This window comes from Oryzias melastigma, linkage group LG24 (genome assembly GCF_002922805.2).
Source record: "Oryzias melastigma strain HK-1 linkage group LG24, ASM292280v2, whole genome shotgun sequence".
In the NCBI taxonomy this organism is placed as follows: domain Eukaryota; kingdom Metazoa; phylum Chordata; class Actinopteri; order Beloniformes; family Adrianichthyidae; genus Oryzias; species Oryzias melastigma.
This window is the reverse complement of record NC_050535.1, coordinates 7,007,330-7,032,029: the sequence shown is the minus strand read 5'-3', so window position 1 is coordinate 7,032,029 and position 24,700 is coordinate 7,007,330. Positions and strand designations below refer to the sequence as shown.

Sequence of the window (24,700 nt, the reverse complement as noted above, 5' to 3'; positions counted from 1 at the left end):
CTCTGTACCAATGTAGCGAGCTCTGCTGTAGCAAGCTAACGAGCTCCACTGTCCACCAGGTGGCTAGATAGCCTAGCATGCTAACCCACTGTGCCCACGTAAGCCAATGTGGACAATCACAGGACGAACTACTGCAGAAACTGTGGACAAACCCATTTTGGGCCCACATTTTCTGTCCACTTTAAAATGATGTGTGGCCCACTTAGCCTTACTGGCTGGGACCCCAGTATTAATTAACACCAGGAAAGTCACTTCATTCACTTTCACATTGCACTTTTAAGACCAGTTTTAAATGTTTTTTATAACATCTCACATGGAAATCAGTAATAAATCAGGGGAAAAAAAGAAAACCTCTAAAAACTTCCTAAAAATCCACAAATAATTACAGATTATAATATATACACATGTAATCGGCTGAAATACTTTACTGACCCCACGTCTTCTCCACTCCGATCATCTTTTGTGCTGTTTTAAGAGTTCGCTGTGTTCTTTTAAATATGATAATGCCATTTTTAATGCTGTTCAGTGGAAACAAGTTTTAACTTTATGGTGGGATTGTTGGCTTGCAGAAACCCTGGCCCCTTTTCCCATCATCCATCTGTTTGTACGCTCTCCTGCTAGCTCACAGCCCCTTACACCATCCCTTTCCATCAAACCACACGTTTTATTTGTTTTTACTAAAGCTCAGATTAGTATTGGCATCTGTCCAATACTAATCTCTGGTTCTGACCAAACCATATGGGTTTAAATTCACTAAAGATAGAAAAACTTTCAAAAAGATGATGTAATTGTTGTATTTTGTGAATATTTTTTGCTCCTAGAGAAGACAAAAAAAACTGGCTTTTCATGACAAAATCTAAAAAGATGGAACGCACATTGCTCAGGTCAATTCAAAGTTTTCCTACAATGACCACAGTCCCAGTGGGAGTGACAGAAATATGTAGCAGAACAAGCTGTGGATCACCAGCTCCTTGGGGTTCAAATTCTTGGCGGTTTACATCATCGGTTTGCCTACAGAAGACGAGTGTGTTACGAATGACTCGGGTCAAACGCTTTCCCCTTCAGAGAGGGCGTACATGTTTATGACCCCCATTAGTTTACACATGGAGGCAGCTAATCTACGTGCAGAAGTACAGTGTAAACATTTTCTAAAGCAGTAAAAGTGTTGTCTGTCCCTTGCGAGATGGTCAGAATTTGGGAACACGACCAAGCTAAGTAAGCTGGATGCTGTTTGTAATGCGGGGAGGGAGGGAGGGGAGGGATGCATTCTCAACACCTTCTGCTGCTGCCCTATTCACCTCACGTTATTCCGCAGGAATGCCATTAGCTAGGTGAAAAATGACTGTCTGTTTGTGGATGGATTCATGAAGGAGCGGGTGATATCTGTGGGAAGATGGAGAAAGAACCAAAATAGGGCTGTCACTATTAGTCGACTAATCGATTATTAAAGTGGTTGACGACTAATTTAATAGTCGATTAGTTGTTACTTTATATTATATGGAGTCACAGTGAAGTAAAGTTGAAAGTTGTAATGGAATTCTGCTAGCTTTTTGGACTATTTTGGCATTTAGTACGGTTTTTTAGGATATTTTGGAGTTTAGCTAATATTTCAGCTACATGCTAGCTACTTTGGCTAATGAAAGCTTTTTTTGTTTTTTAGACTATTTTGGAGTTTAGCGAATATTTCAGCAGCATTCTAGCTCTTTTGGCTAATTTAGGCTATTTTATTTGATAGGTTATTTTGAAGTTTAGCTAATATTTCAGCTACATGCTAGTTGTTTTGGCTAATTTAGGCTATTTTTTTGTAGGCTATTTTTGAGTCTGGCTAATATTTCAGCTACATGCTAGCTACTTTGGCTAATGAAAGCTTTTTTGTTTTTTAGACTATTTTGAGTTTATCTTATATTTCAGTTGCATGGTAGCTATTTGGATAATTTAGGATTTTTTTAGGCTATATAGGAGTTTAGCTAATATTTCAGCAGGCTTTTCAGTTTTTAGAGTGTTTTGGAAATTAGCTAATATTTGAGCTACATGCTGGCTATTTTCGCTAATTTAGGCTACTTTGCTTTTTAGGATAATTTGGAGTTTAGCTAATATTTCAGCTGCATTCTATCTGTTTTGGCTTACTTTGGCTTTTCAGTTTTTAGGGTGTTTCGGAGTTTAGCTAATATTTCAGCTACATGCTGGCTACTTGGGCTAATTAAAGCTTTTTGGTTTTTTAGGCTATTTTGTAGTTTAGCTTATATTTCAGCTGCATTCTAGCCGTTTTGACTAACTTAGGCTTTTTTGGTTTTGTAGGCTATTTTGGTGTTTAGCTAATATTTAAGCTACATGCTAGCTCTTTTGGCAAATTTAGGCTTATTTTATTTTTTTAGGTTATTTTTGAGTTTAGCTAATATTTCAGCTGCATGCTACATATTTTGGCTAATTTACTTTTTCGGTTTTAAAAGCTAATTTGGCGTTTAGCTAATATTTCAGCTGCATTCTAGCTATTTTTGCTAACTTAGGCTTTTTTTCATTTTTTTAGGCTAATTTGACATTTAACTAATATTTTAGCTGGCTACCAGCTTCAGCATTTTTCGCTATCAATTTTATATATATCTACTATATCTAGTTTTTAGTTAGTTTAAAGCTAATGATGGTTAAGTTGTGTGTTTTGCATCCACTTTGTGCATGACCCGATTAGTCGACTAATTGGAAAAAATAATCTTTGATTAGTCGACTATTAAAACAATCATTTGTGGCACCACAAAATCAAAATACATCCTTTGTTTCTTTTAATCGATGCAACTATAAAGATCATCTGCAGCTCTCACAAGTCTTTGACTTTAGTGTGAATTTGGAGCCTTAACTAGGACTTTAATGTTTTAGTGGACACCAGCTGTGTGCTTATTGAAACCAGACTGCTTTCTACATCATGCCAGCACATTGTCCAGGGATTTTTCTTCTAAAATGTGCCATGTCTCTGTAATGAAAACATTTCTTTCCCAAGGGCTTTAGCATTCCGACACCTTTCGCACGTGTTTTGGTTTAAAGGAAAGACTCTAAAAGGTTCCCTTTGTTAAAGTAAACAGTTGTATTTCTATGGTTTACAGTGCTGTGGTCCTCCACCATATTGTGGTTCACCTTTTGTGGTCTTGTTGTTTTGCTGATTTTTTTCCCCATGTTTTTGCTTTTTAAGCCCATTATGTTCTAGATCCTGATTGGCTGTTGACTTCGTTAATCAATCAGTTTCTGCCTCTGATGTTACCGTCTTTTTGATGAAACCCTTAAACCTTATTTTTTAATAAATTATTTTAAAATGTGTGTGTCAAGTATTGAATCACGTCTGGTGATGTCGCTTTAGAGCCCAAAACTGCATGGTCACTTGTCTATCGATTTAATTCAGTTTTATTTATATAGCCTACTATCACAATATGGTTGTTTCAATGGGCTTCCCAAAAAATAAAGTCAGTCATAGAGCACAAACGAGCCACCTGGAATCTGGAATCTCTTCCTGGAGGGGAGTGAGAAAGAGGAACAACACGTGAATCACACTGCACCAAACAGAAGCGTGGAGAACTAAATAAAAAAAACAGGGACATCAAGCAGATATTCATCAGTTTTAGTTCATTTTAAGCTTCAATGCACATTAGCGGAAGGAAATTCTACAATGATTTTAGATAAAAGCGTTCTTTTAGGCCTTCCATTGTTGAAGAGTTTAAGCTCTACTTTAAATACAGCCTTAAGGAGGCTCCATAAAGGCTTATGTAACTCAACTTCTACCAATATTGTTTCACTTTTAGCCAAAATGGATACATTTAAGCTAAAAATGTCCTCAGGAAAGGCCAAAATCCAAATTATTACCTACCCTACAGCTGTCATAAATTCTCATAAAGGCTAACAAATGCGCCAATTAGTTTCTGCTCAGATAATATATGATTTAATATTTCCTTTTATCCATTCTGGCTTTGTCTCAAATGGATCTGCAGTGGTCAGCACCAACCCTGACTCACATGCACAACTCCAGTTTGCTAATGGAAACAAAGCTGGGCTCTGCCAGTGTAAACACCAACCATTGTTAGCGGGCGCTGGGTCCCGCCTCCCTACCTCCACTCTCTGTGGCAGTCCTGGCCTCTGAGATATGCGGCTTCGTTTGGATCGGGCCCCGTTCGGTACAGTTATAATAGGAAATATGGGAATGCATTTGCCCCTGCATTTATGTGACCATGTCATTATAATGAAATCTGTAGGGTGTGATTTATGTGCTCGGTTTCTCTCCCTTGCACCCCTTTTCGATCTTTTACTGGTTCGGTTTAACTGCTTGGCTCAGAAAGTGTGGTTTGTGGCCGCTTGGTTCCAGGAGATTTAGCCTTTTTGACTGTTATTTTTAGGAGTGCAGGAGTCAATATAATATATTCCATTAGCTTGTCCAAAAGAATGAATTCCTTTAAAAACACTATTGTTCTGGGGGACGCGTGTCACCGTGTCTACAGCGTGGATGTTCTATGTGTGTCAGTGCACGTGATTTTGTTTACTCTGTCAGTTGTAGGTCTACCAACTAGAAAAATGTGTGTGAGTGTGACATCATGGCGCCTCTGCTATGACCCTGGGCCACATGTGCAGCTAATTAGGACCAATCAGAAAGCTGTAATCAGGGCGTGGCGTGGAGACGGTGGCAGCTTTTTAGTACGGTTTGTGTGGTCCTAAATAAAATAAAAGATTCTTGATGCTTTTCATTTATCTGGTTGATTAATTTGTGTATGGAGCCAAATTAGGGCCATAAATGTTTAATACCCAAATAAAACATAAAAAAAAAAAAATATATTAGTGTTTGGCCAAAAAAAATTAAAATGTCCAAAACTTTTTACTCTTCCATCATTTCAATGTCTGTATGTACCAATACGAGATGGCGCTTTAAATGGGCTAGAACGGCGTTTTTTTGATGCGCCGTTTGTAAATGACAAAAGCTTTTTACATCCATCTTAGGACAACTTTAGACTGTGATATTGCAGACTAAACCGCCATTTTCTGACCATAAGTATCCAAGATCTAGAGTCAGTGAATGCTGGTGGAAAGCGAAGCTTGCTAACTTGCTGTAGATGAGCTCGCTAGCATACCACAGCAGAGCTTCCTAGTATGCTAATATAAAGCTTACTAGCATGCTATAGTGGAGCTTCCTAGCTCACTATGGATGAGCTCGCTAGCATGCTACAGTGGAGCATCCTGGTATGCTATAGGGGAGCTTGTTAGCTTGGTACAGAATTGCTCGCTAGCATGCTACAGTGGACCTTGCTAGCTTGCTACAGAAGAGCTCACTAGCACGCTATAGTGGAGCTCGCTAGCATGCTACAGTGGACCTTGCTAGCTTGCTACAGAAGAGCTCACTAGCACGCTATAGTGGAGCTTGCTAACATGCTACAGTAGACTTTCCTAGCTTGCTAAATAGGAGTTCACTTACATGCTACAGTGGAGCTTGCTAGCTTGTGGCAGTGAACCTTGCTAGCATGCTTCAATGGAGCTTGCTAGCATGTTACAGTTGAGCTCGCTAGGATGCTACATTGAAGCTCGCTAGCCCGCTATCCTGTCCACTGGAAAGCTGGCTCCCATAACAAGCTAACTCACAGAATCCCCACTTAAGCCAACGTGGGCAAACACAGGTGGGGTCACCATGGAAACTGCAGACAAACTAAATCTGGGTCCCACATTTTCTGCCCACTTTAAAACCATATAAGACCCACTTGGCCTTAAAAGTTTTGGAAATTTCACATTTTTTGGAGCCAAATAGCAATATTTTTTTCAATTTGTTTTATTTGGGTTTCAAATAATAATGGCCCCAAAATAGCTCCATATTAGCCATTATGGTGGTAGTAAGACAACGTCATTTGCTTCTGTAGTGCCTTTCTTGCAACACACTGTCCTGGTATAACACATGGATACATGTGGATTAAAATAGAAAAAGCTGGAAGGTAAAGTCAGTATCACTCAGAAAAACCCTTCTCTGCTTTCAAAATGTCTTTTTTTAAGGTTCCTGGCAGCATCACAAATAAATCAAACTGTTTCCTGTCATAATCCTTACACATGCACATGTAGAATCCTAAAACTTCTAATGCAACTCACAGACATTTGAGGTTTAGCTGTTTTTCTTGGCTTAACTGAATATAGTTTGGAAAAAAATGTTTGACAGACTGGTATTTTAACATGTTTATGAGAACAGCATTCTTTGTGTTTTATTTCCTTTAAGCACTTTTTATGTTTGATTATTTTAATAACTCCTGATTAAGTTTGTTTACTTGATTTTCTTCTTGGTTTCTTTGGTTTAAGTCTTTTTTTTCCAGATTTTTTAAAGTTCATCTCTTAGCTGAATTGCTAAAAGGGTTTTATATTCATATTTTTTCACCTAAAACGTATTTTAGCTCAATAGAACCATTACAATAAGTGGAAATATTGAAGTTTTTTATTATTATTATTTTTTTTTGGTGTCTAATAATTTAAAGAAGCAGAACCTTCCCCAAAATCTGCAAACCTCAAAAACTCAAACTTTCACCAACCGGAAAACTCCACAAAGATAATATCCAGTGAAAGGGGGGCTGGGGGTGGGACGGGGGGTCTGTTTTGCTCTCGCCACGCTTTGATTGCCTCTTGACTCGCTGCCAAAATGCAGCTCTGGAAATTTGATCAGCGTGTTTCTCCGCTGACTTTTAAACAAACGCTCCATTTTTGCCCCCTAAACGACATGTCACAGTTTTGCTATTAAAAGTACCGATCCAAAATTAAAAAAACGAGGCGGCAGATTTGTCGGTTTGTTTGTCCAGACGCCTGAACATAACGGAGCGGCAGATAGCGGGACGGCCGGTCATCTGCGGTTCAGAAAGGATGACCGCAGCGTGGCCCGGACTCCAAAACCGCATGTGAGCTGACAGGAATGTATGGCCCACTGCATTGTGGGTTTGCGTCTGGGGGAAGGAGCGCAGACTCCCTGACTCACAGGATGCTGTTATGTTAGGGGTTGTAGGTGGTTAAACTTTTGGGAATCAGTGGGAAGAGTCATTTTCTCTTCTTCATAGTAGGATTTTAACTGATGAAAAGTAGCTTTAAATCTTCATTACAAGTATCTGCTGTTAAATTATTTCTACAATCTTCTACATCAGATGATTGTATTGATCAAATGAAAGAGAAAATTAGACTAATTATGCTAGCTATTGCATTTTAGCTCCAATTATGAAAATTATTATGATGAAAATGGAGATTGAAAACAAAGAACTAAAAAGAGGAGATGAAGAGAACAGCAGGAAGAGCTTTTATGAGTCGAAGATAAGACCAAAGAAGAAGAACGATAACGTGTGATAAGCCTTGAAGGGTGTTGGACTAAAAGAAAAATACTAAAGGAGAAAAAAGTGAACCTTTGATAAGGTTTTTAAAGGCTACTAAAAGAGGAATCTGTGAAGATAAATCCTGAGTTTTACAAGCTGAAGGCAGGGGCGGAGCTAAGGGGGGACAAAAGGGGGCCACGCTCCCTCAGCAAAAATTAAGAAATCATCAAAACGAGCGTTGTAAAAAAAATTAAATTCAATTAAAATAGTAATAATAATAAAACTTTATATCTCTGAAAGTCTTCAGCCCCCCCATATAAAATATTCTGGCTCCGCCCCCAGCTGGAGGGCGAATGGAATAAATCTGTAGAGAAAAAATAAAAGATTCAATATTACTTTTGCCCAAAAATTCTTGCTGATTTGGTGTAATTTACTTCTTAAATGTCCAGTAAAAACATGATGGTATTTTTTATCCTTTCGCGTGCCGCCCTCTCAAAGTCTTCTGCCCCCCCATCTAAAATATTCTAGCTCCGCCCCCGGCTGGAGGGCGAAGTAAATCTGTAGGGAAAATATGTCAAAAATTGGTTTAATTTACTTCTCAAATGTCCAGTAATGACATATTTAGTTTGCTTATGAATTAGTGGTTTGTAACTGATTATAATTTAATAAAATTGAAACTTGAAATAATACAAATATGTACTTTTATATTAAACACTAGCAAAAACTTTTTTTTACTGAGAAAAAACAAAAAAAAACTTTTTTTAAGGAAAATTGATGAAAGAATTTGATATTTTAAAATGCCTTTTTTCTTGTTTTTACTATTTATTGATTATTTAAACTCACCTTTAAGTATTTTTAAGGTTTTGTAGGCAAGATAAGGTAAACTTTTAGAAAGAGAATTAAAGAATCAAAAAGATTTATCTTCAGCAATTAAATGGTATAGTAAATATTATTTGTTATCATGCTGTAAGATTTTGTTTTATTTTTTTGCACATTTTTAACTTAATTTTTATGTGTTCTTCCTTTGAAGTCCCAAAGAGACTGCTTCAGGAGCCGGGCCCGAGACCACCAGTGTACCACCCGGAACCAGGCGCCCATGACCCCAACATAGTGGGAGACGGTCCTCCGTACGGGAGCTCAGTCAAAAATCCTGACGCGGACTCTGGTAAACAAAGCACACACCAGCAGTTTAACAAACTTTTCATAAGACTTGTGAGACTTTAAGAAAACTTGTATTCACGAAGGATGCTGGCTTACGTCCAACACTCTAATTACTCTGCTCAGCCTCCCGGACGGCTGATTAGGATCCTCAAATGAAAGGGAAGTGAAGGAACGGTGGAGGACAGAGGCTGGCTTCACCTCAATGCACATTTAAACATTCCACCTACAGGTCGTCTGGAGAAAAAAAATAAAAAAGTTCCCATGTCTCATGTGATACCGCTTAAAACAGGATTTCAAAGCAAAAGTATCAATTTTAATCGTTATGATCAATCAGACTTAATCAGAAGTAACTGTCCAAAAATGTAAAGATAAAATAAAAAAAAAGAGACACTCATGAAAAAAGTATAAGAACCAATAAAAACAATGACAAAGTCACAAAGTATTATAAACTTTAAAACAATTTAAAAACCAGTTGCAGTTTGTTAATGTAAAACCACCTTTGTAATTGTATTGGAATTACTATGGGATGTAACTGAAGCAAGTACAGTAGCCTGAACATTTTTTACTATTTTATAATGTATATTATATCATTTCTCTCCACATCCATCTCTTTTAGCACATTTTTTTTACATATATATTTTTTAATAACATTACACAATATTTCCACAAAGAACCCAAAACTGTATGAAAAACTCATTTCCAAATAGTACTTTTTAGGAATGTATGAATAAACAGATTTGGCAATATATCGGATATTTAATTTGGTAATACTTGTATGGATTTAACATGTTAACAAGACAATATTTAATTAATTATGTATGAGCAAATGTATTTGAAGTGCTTATCTTTGTGATCATTATATAAAATACAGTTTTCCATTTGATTTACATCAAAGGTTTAAAACCGTAACTTTTTAATATAATTATGAATTAAATATACAGCATTACCTGTGATAATAGTGTGAATACTGTAAGGTGAATTTGAATCTGAAGATGCTGAAATTGATAGTTAAAAACGCTGAAGCTTAATAGCTAGCTAAAATATTAGCTAAAGTCCAAATCAGTCCAAAAGAAAAGCAAAAACAAAAAAAAAAACTTAGGTTAGCCAAAATAGCTAGCATGTAGCTGAAATATTAGCTAAACTCCAAAACTGCCTAAAAAAACTGAAAAAAGTCTAAATTAGCCAAAAAAAGCTAGCATGTAGCTTAAAAAAAGCTAAACTTCCAAATAGCCTTAGAAACGGAAAAAAGCCCAAATTAGCAAAAACAGCTAGCATGTAAATATTAGCTAAACTCCAAACCAGCTTAATTAAAAAAAAAAAAAAAAGCCAAAATTAGCCAGAACAGCTAGCATGTTGCTGACAAAAATAAAGTCCAAAATATTTTTACTTTTTTTTTTAAAAATCAAAAATTAGCCAAAACAGCTAGCATGTAACTGAAATGTTATCTGAACTACAAAATAGCCTAAAAATTCTTATATTTATATTTACCATAATTATGAATAATTAAAAAGCAGGGTTTTTTTCCAGAATTAATTAACTTAAACCTTAAATAACTTTCAATATTTACTCTTCACAAAATGACTGTTACAGTCCTGGGATGTATCATGATATATATCGTATCGCGATAAATGTCTCCCGATACGATACGTATTGTGAGAAATTTATCATGATACATGTGTTACTGCCACATTTTTTCCAATAAACACTCCTAGTACTTTTATTTCATTATTGTAAAAATGACAAAAATTGAGATCACATACAAACCTAAAATATCCAAAAAAAATACAAAGACAAAGTAAAATAAATTATTTAAAAAACACATTATTACACATTATTTCACTATCACTGCTATGTGTCAAACTTTTATTATATTTGTTTTAAACCACAAATGTTAAAGCTAATAACATTTTATATCCTCTTAAAAATACACTTTTATTCTCATGTGATTTTCTTTGTTAAGATGAAAAGAAAGTTGGTCATCCAGCAGAAGAAAAAAACGTTTAATCATTTTAAACCAGTAGCTGCTTCTGTACAGCTGTCCTGTTTTAGGGTTATTTTCATGCTTTAAAGCCATCAGCTGATGGACTCCACACAGCAGCTTTCCCAGGTGGAAACGTTTACCTGCTCAGTGAGCAATTCTTGTCTAAACTACATTTATCAGATTAGAGGAGGCTGACACACCTCACAGACTGTGTAATTAGAGGTCACTTGTGTGTGTGGTTGCTCACCAAAGCTTGCCTACCTTCATTTACCAAAAATACAAAGCATAGAAAACAAAATCCCTGCAGCTTTTTTTCCCATGAGACTCCGTGTCCCTTAATGACCTGAGTCAGACGGCGGATGTTGAGTTGCTTTTTTAGGTCGTACGTGTTTTCAGTGGATTCTACAGAACTAAGATGACTCAGGTTTCTGACAGATGTTTTAGTATCTTGTTTTCCTGTAAGTTACCCCAGTCTCTAAATCTTACAGGCTGTACTTAGTTTTATGCCACTTTTCTGACCTTTTTTTTACAGAAAAGAAAATTTTTAAAGAGACGGAAAAGGGGAAGCCGCTTGAAACTGAAAGAGGGGGTCCAGAGCCGCCACCAGAAATGAACCCCATCGCCAACTCCACCTCTGGAGCCAACATGGCGCTCTTCAGCAACGCACTTGCAGCCTACAACTACATATCAGGTAGAACGGCACGTAAAACTCTAAAAATGTCCAAATTTAACATTTAGTCCTGACAGTGTACTTCATCATTGCTTTAAATCCTGGGACTAATGGGTACGACTGCCTACAACATGTGCACCCGATTTTTTTGTATAGATAAACTCCCCCATTTCCTCTTTTTTTCATTTACTGGGATTGAAAGGTGGGCAAATGTGGGCTAGAGGAATGCAGATTTAACATAAAGATAGCAGCGGAGTACAACATGCAGCTGCAGGCAGAAATTACCTTGCAAGAAAAAGTATGTGAAACCTTTGGGATTTCTTGGATTTCTGCATGAAGTTCACTTAAAATATGTTCTGATCTTCATCTAAGTGACATCACCGGATAAATACAGTCATCTTAATGAATGCAACACAAAATAACCTCAGATAAAAAATTATCCAAAAAGGTTAACATGTTGTTCAAATCTTAGCTAAAGTCCAAATTAGCATAAAAAACCTTAAGAGATAACAAATTAGCCTAAAAAGCTAGCACATTGCTTACATACTAGCTAAACTCCAAAATAGCCTAAAATTCCTCAGTAAACTAAATTAGTCAAAAAAAGTTAGCCTGTTTATAAAATAGAAGCTAAACTCTTAATTAGCCCAAAAAAAACAGTAGATAATCAATTAGCCAGAAATGCTAGCATGTTGGTCAGATGTTAGCTAAACTCAAATTTAGCATAAAAAACCCCAGTAGATAAAAAATTAGCCAACAAAGCTAACACAATGCTTATTTACCAGCTATACGTCAAAATAATCTAAAATTTGTCAGTAAACTAAATTATTTAAAAACGTTAGCCTGTTGCTAAAATATTGGCTAAACTCCAAATTTGCATGAAAAAGACCTCAGTAGACAACAAATTAGTCAAAAAGGCTTACACATTGCTTATATACTAGCTACACTCCAAAATAGCCTAAAATTCCTCAGTAACTTAAATTAGTTAAAAAAGGTGAGCTAAAAGAGAAGCTAAATTCTAAATTAGCTAAAAAAATGCTTGCATGTTGCTAAAATATTAGCTAAACTCCAAGTTAGCATTAAAAAAACTTAATAAGATAACAAAATAGCCTAAATAGCTAACACATTGCTTAAATACTAGCTAGAATCAAAAATAGCCTAAAACTTCTCAGTATACTAATTTAGTCAAAAACGTTAGTCTGTTGCTAAAATACTAGTTTAACTCCAAATTAGCATTAAAAAAAGGTAGATAATAATTAGCCAAAAACGTTAGCATGTTGCTAAAACACTAGCTTAACTCCAAATCAGCATTAAAAAAACCTCAGTAGATAACAAATTAGCCAAAAAAGCTAACACATTGCTACTTGCTATACTCCAAACTAGCCTAAAATTCATCAGGAAACTAAATTAGTTAAAAAGGGTTAGCCTGTTGCTAAAATAGAAACTCTAAATTAGCCTAAAAATAACCCAATAGATAACAAATTAACCAAAAATGTTAGCATGTTGCTAATAAAAGTAAACTTTAAACTAATAAAAGTAAAAATTACAATAAAACATAACCTATTGATATATTTAAAGGCTTGTTGCTAATTTACTTGAAATTTGAAGACTTTTCTCAATATTTCAAAAACTTGAAAATTTCTGAATGCCAAAAATCCAAGCAGTAATGTCCTGAAGAAGTGGAACTAAGTATTCACACGATAAAGAAATACTCAGAATACTCATTGTTGGTAGTTTGTTTGAATGAAAGATTCAATGGAAAGAATTGACCGACTCTTCCAGCATGGTTGACTGATCCTGCAAATACAGAGAAGATGCTGCAGCTGAGCTGAATGTAAACAGCCAGCGAGAGCCAAACCACTGGGATAATGTTGGAATCTTGCTCAAGGCGACCACGGCTGCTGGAGTCGGAGAAACTGGAAGATATAAAGAGGAAAAAAACGTCACTTATGTGAAATTAAGGAATCAATACAAGATGGAGGCAGGAATTCCAAATGAGCATTAACTATAGATGGTTGAATGGGTTTTAAAAAAGATTGAAGATCAATCTAACTTTTCCTTCCACTCTTCCCTTCTAGACCACCCAGAGAGGGCAGCCTTGTTCTTCGTCTGCGGCGTGTGTTTGGGCCTCTTCCTCACTCTCTTCGCCCTGGTGGTGCAGATCTCCTGTCGCACCGACTGCCAGCCGCGCCAGCGGCCCCCCGCCAAGAAACGCGCGCGCCCCGCCGACCTGTCCTCAGACTCCAGCGACTCGGACTCGGACTGGGACACCACGTCGGACCTGTCGGCGCGCAGACACAGACGCTTCGAGCGCACGCTAAACATGAACGTGTTCACGTCGGCCGAAGAGCTGGAGAGAGCGCAGCGGCTGGAGGAGAGGGAGCGAATCATCCGGGAAATCTGGATGAACGGCCAACCGGACATCCCAGGGACGCGGAGCCTCAACCGGTATTACTGAGTAATACTTGACGGAAATCTTGGACTGCTGTTTTCAAAGTCCCTTTGGGTAGCATAAGCTATACCCTCTAAAGTCCAACAATAAGCTCCAACTCTGCTTTGTAAGCTCGCCTCCAAGGAAGACTCCGCTGACTTAACGGTGACCTCGGCGGTCTTTTGAACTGAGGATTTATGGGTTAATGAACATACACAAGCCTGCAGAGACTACACGGTGACTGAAGGACCAAGGCCTCACAAAGGTCTGCTTTACAGCACACAGGGCAGCTGGAAGAGACTCACTACCCTCCAGTATTGAAATGTGAACTTTAACAGAGGGGCATTTTTTTTTTTTTTTTTTTTTTTTTTTACCAAAGTGCGCTCGACAATAAGACAGTGTAAGACAATCTTTTGCCTTGAGCTCTATAAAAACCAAAAGATGAACACCTTATGCAATATATTTTATAATATTTAATGTTTTTTTTTCTCAAGTAAGGTGAGATATTTTTGTACTTTTGTCTGGCACCTCAGGGATGCAATCCTAGTGTTTCTGTCTCTTCCTAAGAAAAGGGATGAGTTGATTGAAATCACATTTGTAGACAAGAATAGGAAATATAATGTAAAGCGCCTCAAAGAGGTTTCCTTTTTTATGGTTTAAACCTATTTTTGATACATTGGAGTGCCTTTTCTACCCTTTAAGTCAAGCTTATGATTACAACAGTCTTGTTTTATCAACTCTAGGACATTTATTTATTAATTGGAAATTCCAAATGTATATTATCTCATTTGTGTTCCCTTTAAAGTACTGTCTATGTGCTGAAGTGGGGCTTGTGTAAAAACCAGAATGCTGCACTTGCTATCTACTCTGGCATAAATATAAATTGATGGAAAATTGTGTGTTTCATTGAACAAAAAACATATTTTCAGAAAATAAGGCAAAATCACAATTAATACTCTTTATTACCCACATTATTTTTCCAGTTTTAGGTAGATATTACACTTTAATACTATTTTCCTTATAGAGATTATTGAAATAATTTATCGGAGTTTAAAAAAAAAAAACATTTTCAAATCCACTTTCCACACATTCATAAGGTTTTCTATATTGTGTCAATTATTCTTTTTATTTTTTTTATTTATTTTTTTTTGCCAAAATAGATTATGTGCTTGAAATAAACTTCAAAAATCAAAATGTGTCCCAGTGAAAGCAATGAAGTTTGTGTCTTTAATCCTAAATGTGTTTAGTGATAGATTAATAATAAACGCGGGAAAACAACAAAAACACCGGAAGTTTAAACAATGGCGTCTCGACTTTTTTAAGCTTCGCTCGCCCTCTAGTGGATATATGAGGAACTTGACGTTATTTATATTAGGCTGTTAAAAACAAATATACTTATTTAATTTATTAAATAAATCTATATTATTTAAACATTTTTTATATTTAAAAATATATATGCATTTTTATATATATATCTAAACACGTAAATGTATTTTTAATGTATTTATTTATGTAAATTACTAAAAATATAATAATATATATTCACGTGATGCTTAAAAGAAGCTATAGATGAGATGTTGCTTACAAAAAAGAAGCAAAATTAACATCGTTTTTTTTTAAATCAAACTTTATTTAAAAAAACAAAACAATTGACAAGTTCCGTTTGCTAATAATGAAGTTGTTTATTTTGGCTCACGTGACTCCGTCACCCTGGATACCGTCAACGCTTCGACGTCGCGTCCTTCCCTGTAGTTTTACGGACCAGCAAGAAGTTTATTTGCGTCGTTAAAAGAGAGGGTTGTGTTGTTCTGCCCGAGTTACGACGAAATCCAGAAATGTCATCTCCGTGGAACAACAAAGGGTTGCCATTCCTGCCCGGATATTCCTTCCAGGATTTCACAGTAAGAGCCGCCATGGTGGATTTCAAAGGAATGTCAATTATTAGTCACTGTCACGTTTTGAATTGAATTTATTTTTGTCTGTTGAATGTTAAAAAGTAAAAAAATGTTATAAAAATGTTAAAAAGTATAAATTATATATATATATGCAAAGTTTGGTTTAAAAAAAACTGTCTAATTTCACTGCTGTAACTGTCACGTTTTAAATACGTTTTCCTTCATAATCTATCAACAAATCACTTCAATTATATTGAACTTAACAATCAAAATTACATTTGTTTTATATGAAAAGATTAGGAAAGGTTCAATACTGTTTAGATCCTTCTATCCTTTTAAATTTCTAAGATGACTCCTCATAAAAACAAAGCTACAGCCTGACAGAGGGCAAAAACAACTCCCCAAAGACCCGGATGATCCTCCACTCATTCAAATGTCACTCAGCAACAGCAGGATGGCATCAAGAGAGCTATAAAAATAATGGAAATGGTTACTGGAGTGAAGAGAATTGCTCAAAAGGGGCTATTAGGAGCAGTGTTTAAAGCAGGTTGGGAAACTGGTGCAGAGCAGAAATAAAATTGGAGGTTATTTAATCAAATTTTAAGACATAGTTGGGGTTATTGTGTTTTTTAAGGATAAATAAGAGCCTATTTCTTTATATTTAAAGCATGGGTGTTAAACTCAATTTCCCTTGGGGCCACTGAATTCAGAGCTGGTATGGAGTTCCATTTGTGCCAAAAATATGTTTTTGGGTCCAATGTCTATGTCTAATAAACAAGTTTATTGAACATTTGTTCATGTCTATGTACTACCAAGCAATTTGTTCTGTGTGTTCATGCTTCTTTGATGATTACTTTGTTTTTTTCTTTTTGATCTTTCAACTTGATTCGTTTTACTTTTCATTGTCTTTGCTTTTGTCGTTAGCTCTTGTCATTTGACTACACGTCCAGAACAGTCCTTGGCAACCGTTCCTAGCGTTGTTAGCTCCTGTTGTTACACAGAGCTGTCAGAAAGTTCCTTAGCAACAGTTCCTAGCATTGTTAGCTCCTGTTGTTACACATGGTTATCAAAAAGTTCCTTAGCAACCGTCGTTAGCGTCATTAGCTCCTGTTGTTTCACAGTGTCTTCAGACAGGTTGTTAGCAGAGATCGCTAGCATCATTTGCTCCTGTCATTTCACGGTGTCATCAGATAAGTCCTTAGCCACACTTGCTAGCATCTTTAGCTCATGTCGTATCACGGTGTTGTCAGATAAGTCCTTAACAACAGTTTCTTGCGTTGTTAGCTCTTGTTGTCATAAAAGTCCTTGAACGGCTGTTAAATATTAAAACAGATTGTCAGACTTGTCCCTAAGTATGCTCAAATCTGTATCCTTGTTTGCTCTCACTGATCAAAGAAAATCTGTTTTACAGAAATGTCAGCCGTGTTTCTCATGGCTAACGCTAGTGCTGGCGTTAGTAAAACTGATCTGACAACACCTTTTAAAAAAGGAGCTAGCTAAGCTAGCAACTGTTGCAAAGGACTTTTCTAACAACACTGTGAAACGATAGGAGCTAATGACGCTAGCAACTGTTGCAAAGGACTTTTCCGACGACACTGTGAAACGATAGGAGCTAACAACGCTAGCAACTGTCGCTAAGAAATTTTCTGACAACAATGTGAAACAACATGAGCTAATGACGCTAGCAAGTGTTGCTAAGGACTTTCCCGATGACACTGTGAAACAATAGGAGCTAATGACGCTAGAAATGTTGCTAAGGACTTTTCTGACGACACTGTGAAACAATAGGAGCTAATGACGCTAGCAACTGTTGCTAAGGACTTTTCTGAAGACACTGTGAAACGATAGGAGCTAATGACCCTAGCAACTGTTGCTAAGGACTTTTCCGACGACACTGTGAAACGATAGGAGCTAATGACGCTAGTAACTGTTGCTAAGGACTTCTCTGACCACACTGTGAAACAACAGGAGCTAACGATGTTAGCATCTGTTGCTAATGACTTTTCTGACGACACTGTGAAACGACAGGAGCTAACGTCGCTAGCAAACATTGGTAAAGACTCTTCTGACCTTCAGATCCAACGACAATAGCAAATGCAAAGTTTTAGGTATAAAGCTGAAACATCACAAAGCAATTACAAAGCTATCATCAAAAAGCAGGACATGCAGAAGATATCGCTAAGTAGACATTTTCACATTAAGGCGATATCATCTTAGGTGCCCCAAATGGCCGACGGGCTGCCAGTTTGAAACCCCTGATTTAAGGTGTTATTTAGGCCATTTGTAATTTTCTGGATACAAAATGTTAAAAAAAACAGCTTTGCAGTTTAATAGAAATAAGGTTTTAGTTTTTTTTTGGTTAGGCAGCCATTAGCAGAGAGCTGCTGACTCTAATGGTCTACATGGCTGACTTATCTCTATGGATCTATATCAAGGTTGCAGACCCTTGATATATACCATCTTTCGTGCAGAAATCCACCTTCCATCAACCCCAGACTTTGGACTACCACAATGGCTATCCTGTGGTTCGTCGCCTCTCTGTGGGGATCGGCCAAGAACGTCATCTTTCTGAACAGCTCAACACCACCGCCCGGCATTTCCAAGAGCTTTCCTTCGCCTCCTCTGACCGGAAAGTTCATGAGCCTTTCGTGCCAGCCTATGTGGTTCTTGATAAGAAGGTGTGAACTCCAAATCAATGAAATTATTTCCAAACACAAAGTCCACTACCTGTTTGTGTTTTAGGTGCTGCGCTTCAATGCATTCTTCAAAGAGGAAGTCTTGTTTTCTTCATCTGAAGAATACCGAGTGCGTCCAGTGATAATTTGCTACCACCTTGAGGACGACACCATGGAAGTTGTGGAGCCCAAAGTGGAAAACTCGGGGTTGGATCAAGGAATAAGGCTGACACGGCATAAAATACCAAAGAATGACCAGGGACAGTGTTACCTGTGGAAAGACCTCAACATCGGGATGGATCTGAAGCTGTATGGCTGTACATACCACATCACGCAGTGTGATGCTTTTACAAAGGTAACACTTATTCTCCTTTAGTGTGTCGGACAATTTTCACGGCTGTTTTTCTTAAATTCTTAAAAATCACACTGTAGTGATTCTCCTGCTCCTCTCTGTATGTTTTTTGGCACATAAAAACTCAATCACACTTTCAGCAATTTCAGCAATCTTGGTATTAAAATGTTAAGCTTGTTCAGGACATTACTGCTTGTGTTTTTGGTATTTATGAACTTTAAAGTTTTTGAAATATTGAGCAAAATATGCCCCAAAAGAAATGAATGATAAAGTCTTGACATGTTTATTTTTTTTTAGCAGATTAACAACAAGCCTTTAAATATAATCATGGGTTATGTTTTCTTCTTTTATAGTAGTTTGAAATATTTTAGAAACATGCTAACGTTTTTGGCTAATTTGCTATCAATAGAGGTTTTTATAGGCTAATTTGGAGTTTAGCTAATATTTTAGCAACATGCTAACGTTTTTTTTGGCTAATTTGTTATCAATTGAGGTTTTCATAGGCTAATTTGAGGTTTAGCTAAAATATAAACAACAGGCTAACATTTTTTTTCAAATTTGTTTTCAATTGTGGTTTTTATAGACTAAATTGGAGTTCAGCTAATATTTAAACAACATGCTAACGTTTTTGGCTAATTTGCCATCAATTGAGGTTTTTATAGGCTAATTTGGAGTTTAGCTAATATATAAACAACATGCTAATGTTTTTTTGCTAATTTGTTATCAATTGAGGTTTTTATAGGCTAATTAGAGGTTTAGCTAATATTTAAACAACATGCTAACGTTTTTGACTAATTTGTTGTCAATTAAGGTTTTAATAGTCTAATTTATAGTTTAGATAATATTTTAGCAATTTGCTAATTTTTTTGACTAATTTACTTTACTGAAGAATTTTAGGCTATTATAGAGTTCAGCTAGTATTTAAACGACAAGCTAGCTTTTTTTTGGCAAATTTGTCATTTACTTTAGTTTTTGGGCTAATTTACAACTTAGCTTTTTTTTAGCAACATGCTAAAATTTTGACTAATTTATTTCACTGAAGAATCTTAGGCTATTTTGGAGTTCAGCTAGTTTTTAATCAACAAGCTAGCTTGTTAGGCTAATTCCTTATCTACTGAGTTTTTAATGCTAATTTCAAGTTTAGCTTCTTTTTTAGCAACATGCTAACATTTTTGACTAATTTAGTTTACTGAGGAATTTTAGGCTATTTTGGAGTTCAGCTAGTTTTTAATCAACAAGCTAGCTTGTTAGGCTAATTCCTTATCTACTGAGTTTTTAATGCAAATTTCGAGGTTAGCTTCTTTTATAGCAACATCCTAACATCTTTGACTAATTTAGTTTACTAAATAATTTTAGGCTATCTTGCAGTTCAGCTAGTATTTCAACAACGAGCTAGCCTATTAGGCTAATTTGTCATTTACTTTGTTTTTTGGGGCTGATTTAGAGATTAGCTTCTATTTTAGCTACAGGGTAACATTTTTGACCCATTTAGTTTACTAAGGAATTTTAGACTAATTTGGAGTTCAACTCATATTAAATTTTTTTTGCAAAATTGACATGTATTAGAGATTTTTAAGCAATTTTACTACAATTTGGGTCAACTTCAGCGCTCCTTCATATCAAAATTTCCAGTCTTTTAGCAAATTTAACATTTTACAAATAGCTTTTGCTTTTTTTAGCAAACCGTTCAGGAATTAAAGTAAATTGTGTCACATATTTTCAGCTTCAGCATCTTCAGTGACTATTTTCAGCAAAAAGCATTCACACGAGCATTATCGCAGGTAGTGAAACTTCTCTAAATTCTGCTTGGTTTTCTTCTCACATTCACGCAGGAGTTCATGAAAAGTGAAGGGATCATTTTGAATGAACCAGAGCCAACACCAGAAGATCCCTACATCAGAAAGCGCAAAGTTGCACCGAATCCTCAGATTCAGACTCAGCCCTCCACACCTAGCAAGCTGAAGCAGTTTCTCACCTTGGATGGGAAGGTGAAAGCACTTTAGTATTTTTCTTTTCAGTTTAACCAAAAAAATGTGTATTATTCTGCACATAAACTTCGTTAAACTTTAGAAATAAAATGTATTAACCGGTTCTCGTCTGTTTCAGGTGCTCAGCTTCTTTGCTCTAATGAGGGAGGTTTCCAATCATCAGCACACTTTTCCGGTCACCATCCACTATTTCCTCGCTGACGATTCGGTGGAGATCAGAGAGGCCTACAAAGACCGCAGAGAGCTTTCCTCCTCTGTTCTGATGGCCAGACGGAAAATACCTAAAAAAATCAAACCAGGTAACAGTTATATTCAAATCACGTTACAGAAATACGACAAGTGATTTAGTACATATAACTGGGTTTTGTTCTGAAATCATTGGGAATTTCTGTGTTCTTGTTGCAGGAGCGTTCCCCAGCTGTGTGATGGAGCCCTCACACCTAGATGTGGACGAGTACTACTCTCCCAAAGACTTTCAGCTGGGCCAAACGGTTACACTGCTCGCCCGTTCCTTCTTGCTGTGCGACTGCAACAATTTCACCAAAAAGTATTACCAGGAGAACCACCCGGACATGGAAATGAAACCCCTGGAGATGACAGAAGGGTTTGAAACAGCTCCAAACGAGACGGTAAAACCTATATAGTCCCCTTATGACAACTTTCTTTATTTAAAAAAACGTTCCCAGTAGTGTTTTAATTAAGATTATGACATTTTTAACCCAAAAACTGATTTCCATCCGAGGAGGATTTTAACCCTAATTAGGCCATATTGTGTGACTTGTTTTTGGGTCAATTTAGACTTAAAAAAGGATTAAAAATCATCAATATTTGGGGAGATTTTTACAGATTTTATCAATGTAACAAAAACTGTCATAAATTTCAGTTCAGACCAGCTGATGCACAAAAGGCTCCTCCTAAAGTGGAGAAGAACCTGGAGAATCACAACAAAGTGTTACGCTACAAAGCCAAGCTGGTGAGAAAACTTCACTGACTGAATTGTTGCTTCAATTATTCATTATTCCTTTTTTTATATATATATATTTTTATATCTCAGGACTCTCCACATCCAGAAGACCAAGACCGTTCTTTCGTCTTCATTTACTCTCTCTTTGACAAAACAATCAGCATCTTCGAAAAGGCGTTGTCCACTTTCGACTCTGGAGTCTTCCTAAGGAACACACGAGTTCCCAAGCCGGGTTCCACTCAGGAAAACCCAGAGTTCTACTCACCTGAAGACTTTGCTATTGGAGCCACTCTGGAAGGTAATCAGTCTGTAGTTTTTCAGAAAATATTCACCGTCGAATTTCATTCAGCGTGAAAATATATTAATTTCTTTTTTATTTTTGTCTTTAGTTTTCAGCCACCGCTTCATCCTGACCGACGCCGACCTCTACGTCCTCAAATACCTGGAGTCCATCCCCGACCAGGTCTCTTCTCAAACACTGGACTCTCTGCGACAGAAGTTGAGCGCTCAACCTAACAGTCAGTAACACCGTTTGACCAGCAGGTGTCACCCTTCACTCATAAAGGAGATTATTTTCCTTATTTTTTTCTTTTTGTTCTTTCAGATGAAGAAGAAAAACCTCAAGATTTCTGATTTAAAAGAAAATCCAAGGAACTTTGCAAATTGTCTAATAAATGTGTTGCTTCTAAACTCCTTGTGCACCTTTTCCACAAATTATTGGGCAAAGTAAAGCAAAACTAATCAAACTAGAGAAGTTGCATTACCTGGGATAATATTTGTGAATGATTTTTGCTGAAAGTAGTTGCTGAAGATGCTGAAGCTTTTTCTTGAAAATGGTGACGGAATTTACTTTAATTGTATAAGGGATTTGCTGAAAATGAAAAAAACTATTTGCAAATGCTACATTTGCTAAAAGACTAGACATTTCATTAAAGAACTTTGAAAGAGCGATGAAGTTGACCACAATTTCTGAAAAATGTTTTAGTAAAATTGCTTAAAAAATCCCTAATAGATTCCAATTTTGCAAAAATATTTGGTGTTTTGCTTCAATATGAGCTAAACTCCAAATTAGCCCAAAAAACCTTAGTAGATTCCAAGTTAGCCAAAAAAAAAAAAAAATAGCTTGTTGCTTAAACACTAAATAAACTCCAAAACAGCCTAAAATTCCTCTGTAAACTAAATTAGTCAAAACAATAGAAGCTAAACTCTAAACTAGCCTAAAAACCCTCCAGTAGATAACAAATTTGCCAAAAATGCTGGCATGTTGCTAAAATATTCGCTTAACTCCAAATTAGCATTTAAAAAAACCTCAGTAGAAAACAAATTAGCCAAAAAGCTAACACATTAACTACTAGCTAAACTCCAAAACATAAAAAAATTCCTCAGTAAACTAAATTAGCCAAAAACGTTAGCATGTTGCTAAAATAGAAGCTAACGTCTAAATTTGCCTATAAAAACCTCAGTAGACAAGAAATTAGAGAAAAAAAACATTAGCATGTTGCTCAAACATTAGCTAAACTCCAAATTAGCATAAAAACATCAGTAGATTCTAAATGTGCCAAAAAAGGCTAGCACATTGCTTAAATACTAGCTAGACTCCAAAATAGCCTAAAATTCCTCTAAACTAAATTAGCCAAAAACGTTAGCATGTTGCTAAAATAGAAGCTAAACTCTAATTTAGCCTGTAAAAACCTCAGAAGATAACAAATTAGCCAAAAATATTAGCATATTGCTAAAATATTAGCTAAATTCAAATTTTTTTGGAAAATTTCTATAAAAGATGAAAACAAAGTCCATTAATATATTTAAAGGCTTGTTGCTAATCTACATAAAACTTCAAAATTTGAAGACTTCCTAATTTAATTCCTATTGGGAAAATGCTTGATATTTTAAACACTATAAAGTTCATGAAAATCAAAAATACAAGCAGTAATGTCCTGAACATTTTGATACCAAGATTGCTGAAATTTTGAGTTTTATATGCAGAAACATTTTCAGAAAGCAGCAGGAGAATCACTATATCACACAATTAAAAATCCACTTTGTATTATTTAATAAAGTAATTAACAAACAAATAAAAAATAAATCAGAAATGGAATGGCATGCAGTATTATCCAACATACTTAATGGAAAGTGATAAGTGACACATGTACAGTTTTATCAGAAAAAAAAAAATCAGTAACACTTTTCTGTGGACTAACAAAAACAACAACCAGTACAGTACTTAAGTTTGAGGATGCTCATTTTACTATGTAAATCACTGCATACATTATCTGCTTTATGATGGGATTGCAAGCTGCATTAAAAAAAAAAAAAAAAAAATACTGATACAATGAGAAGGATAAATGTCTGTTCAAAGGATTTTCCTTGGGTTTCATATTCCAGCATCTGCGACACAGTCTTTGGAACATCGCAGAACGTTTTCAGCCAGAAGCTCGACGACCGTCGGCGTCCCCCCCCGGGTGCTGATCGAGAACCTCAGCCGCGGCTACGGCCGCTTTTCACGCCAGTCGGACGATCTTTAAAGGGATTTGAGCTTCTTTGTCCGGGGAGAGACTCCATTCTCCGCTTTGAGAACGCCGTTTTCATGGTTACCGACTGACCGGGAGGCGAAGAAGGAAAAGTCAAAATGTATTTTTTTTGTAGAACCAAACGTTGGTAAAGATCTGAACTTACGAGAGTCTCTCTTTAGCGGCCGCAGGGGCTGTTTGGTGGCAGCCTTCTTGCGAACAGCCTGCTCGTGTCTGAACTCCCTCCAGCGCCTCAGCTGGAAGCGGATGAACTTCCACAGCAGCCAGGACTGAGTCAGGCACACCAGCAGCAGCACGGTCATCCTGAGGGGGACGAGGAAAAAACAGGAGCTTGAAGTGGAAATTAGTTAATGCTACTCTCATTTCTGGCTGTGAGAAGACCAATTGAAGTATTTCCATCTGTTACTTCTCAAATCAGAAAGTAAAAAAGCTGCAATATACTTAAGACTCCCCATATGACAATTTATTTTATTTAAAAAAAACGTTCCCTGTAGTGTTTAACTTATGATTATGAAGTTTTTCACCAAAATCCCACAATCTAAATGTCTTAAAAAGCCATTTTTCGTGTAGATCTGAAGCCTCTGTTTCCAAAATCTCCTCTGAGGGGGCGTGGCTTTTGGGACAGAGCAGCTCCGCCCCTGATCCCCTCCCATAAAGAAGTGACTAAAGAAGGATTATTACCTTTTTAACCACCCAAAAAATAAATAATAAAAAAAAACACAAGAAAATGTATTTTATTCCATTACTTATTGCCTTGGTATGG

The 24,700-nt window shown here is 36.4% G+C and overlaps 3 protein-coding genes across 8 annotated transcripts in view; 2 read left to right on the top strand and 1 right to left on the bottom strand.

Annotated features, from left to right (window-relative positions):
- LOC112158534 (protein eva-1 homolog A) overlaps positions 1 to 14,855 on the top strand; it is an 84,041-nt gene extending 69,186 nt beyond the window's left edge. For 2 of the 6 annotated variants that reach the window (XM_024291975.2, XM_024291976.2), the window contains exons 6-8: positions 8,323 to 8,457; positions 10,967 to 11,125; positions 13,180 to 14,855. In XM_024291975.2, coding sequence (XP_024147743.1) covers positions 8,323 to 8,457; positions 10,967 to 11,125; positions 13,180 to 13,559 — 674 coding nt within the window. In that variant the 3' untranslated portion in view covers positions 13,560 to 14,855. The remainder of the gene's footprint in view (positions 1 to 8,322; positions 8,458 to 10,966; positions 11,126 to 13,179) is intronic. The other 4 variants (XM_036210488.1, XM_036210489.1, XM_036210490.1 and 1 more) reach the window with 2 other exon arrangements.
- A 369-nt stretch (positions 14,856 to 15,224) lies between these two features.
- On the top strand, positions 15,225 to 22,099 carry efhc1 (EF-hand domain (C-terminal) containing 1). Its single transcript, XM_024291960.2, has 10 exons — positions 15,225 to 15,433; positions 17,899 to 18,105; positions 18,170 to 18,457; positions 20,287 to 20,442; positions 20,561 to 20,741; positions 20,848 to 21,071; positions 21,326 to 21,415; positions 21,497 to 21,704; positions 21,796 to 21,924; positions 22,011 to 22,099. The coding sequence occupies exons 1-10, from the start codon at positions 15,368 to 15,370 to the stop codon at positions 22,037 to 22,039; spliced, it is 1,578 nt and encodes a 525-aa protein (XP_024147728.1). The 5' UTR covers positions 15,225 to 15,367; the 3' UTR covers positions 22,040 to 22,099.
- Positions 22,100 to 23,442: 1,343 nt separating this feature from the next.
- tram2 (translocation associated membrane protein 2) overlaps positions 23,443 to 24,700 on the bottom strand; it is an 8,649-nt gene continuing 7,391 nt past the window's right edge. Inside the window, exons 10-11 of the mRNA XM_024290402.2 lie at positions 24,083 to 24,240; positions 23,443 to 24,004 (exon numbers count right to left, since the gene is read on the bottom strand). Coding sequence (XP_024146170.1) covers positions 23,928 to 24,004; positions 24,083 to 24,240 — 235 coding nt within the window. The 3' untranslated portion in view covers positions 23,443 to 23,927. The remainder of the gene's footprint in view (positions 24,005 to 24,082; positions 24,241 to 24,700) is intronic.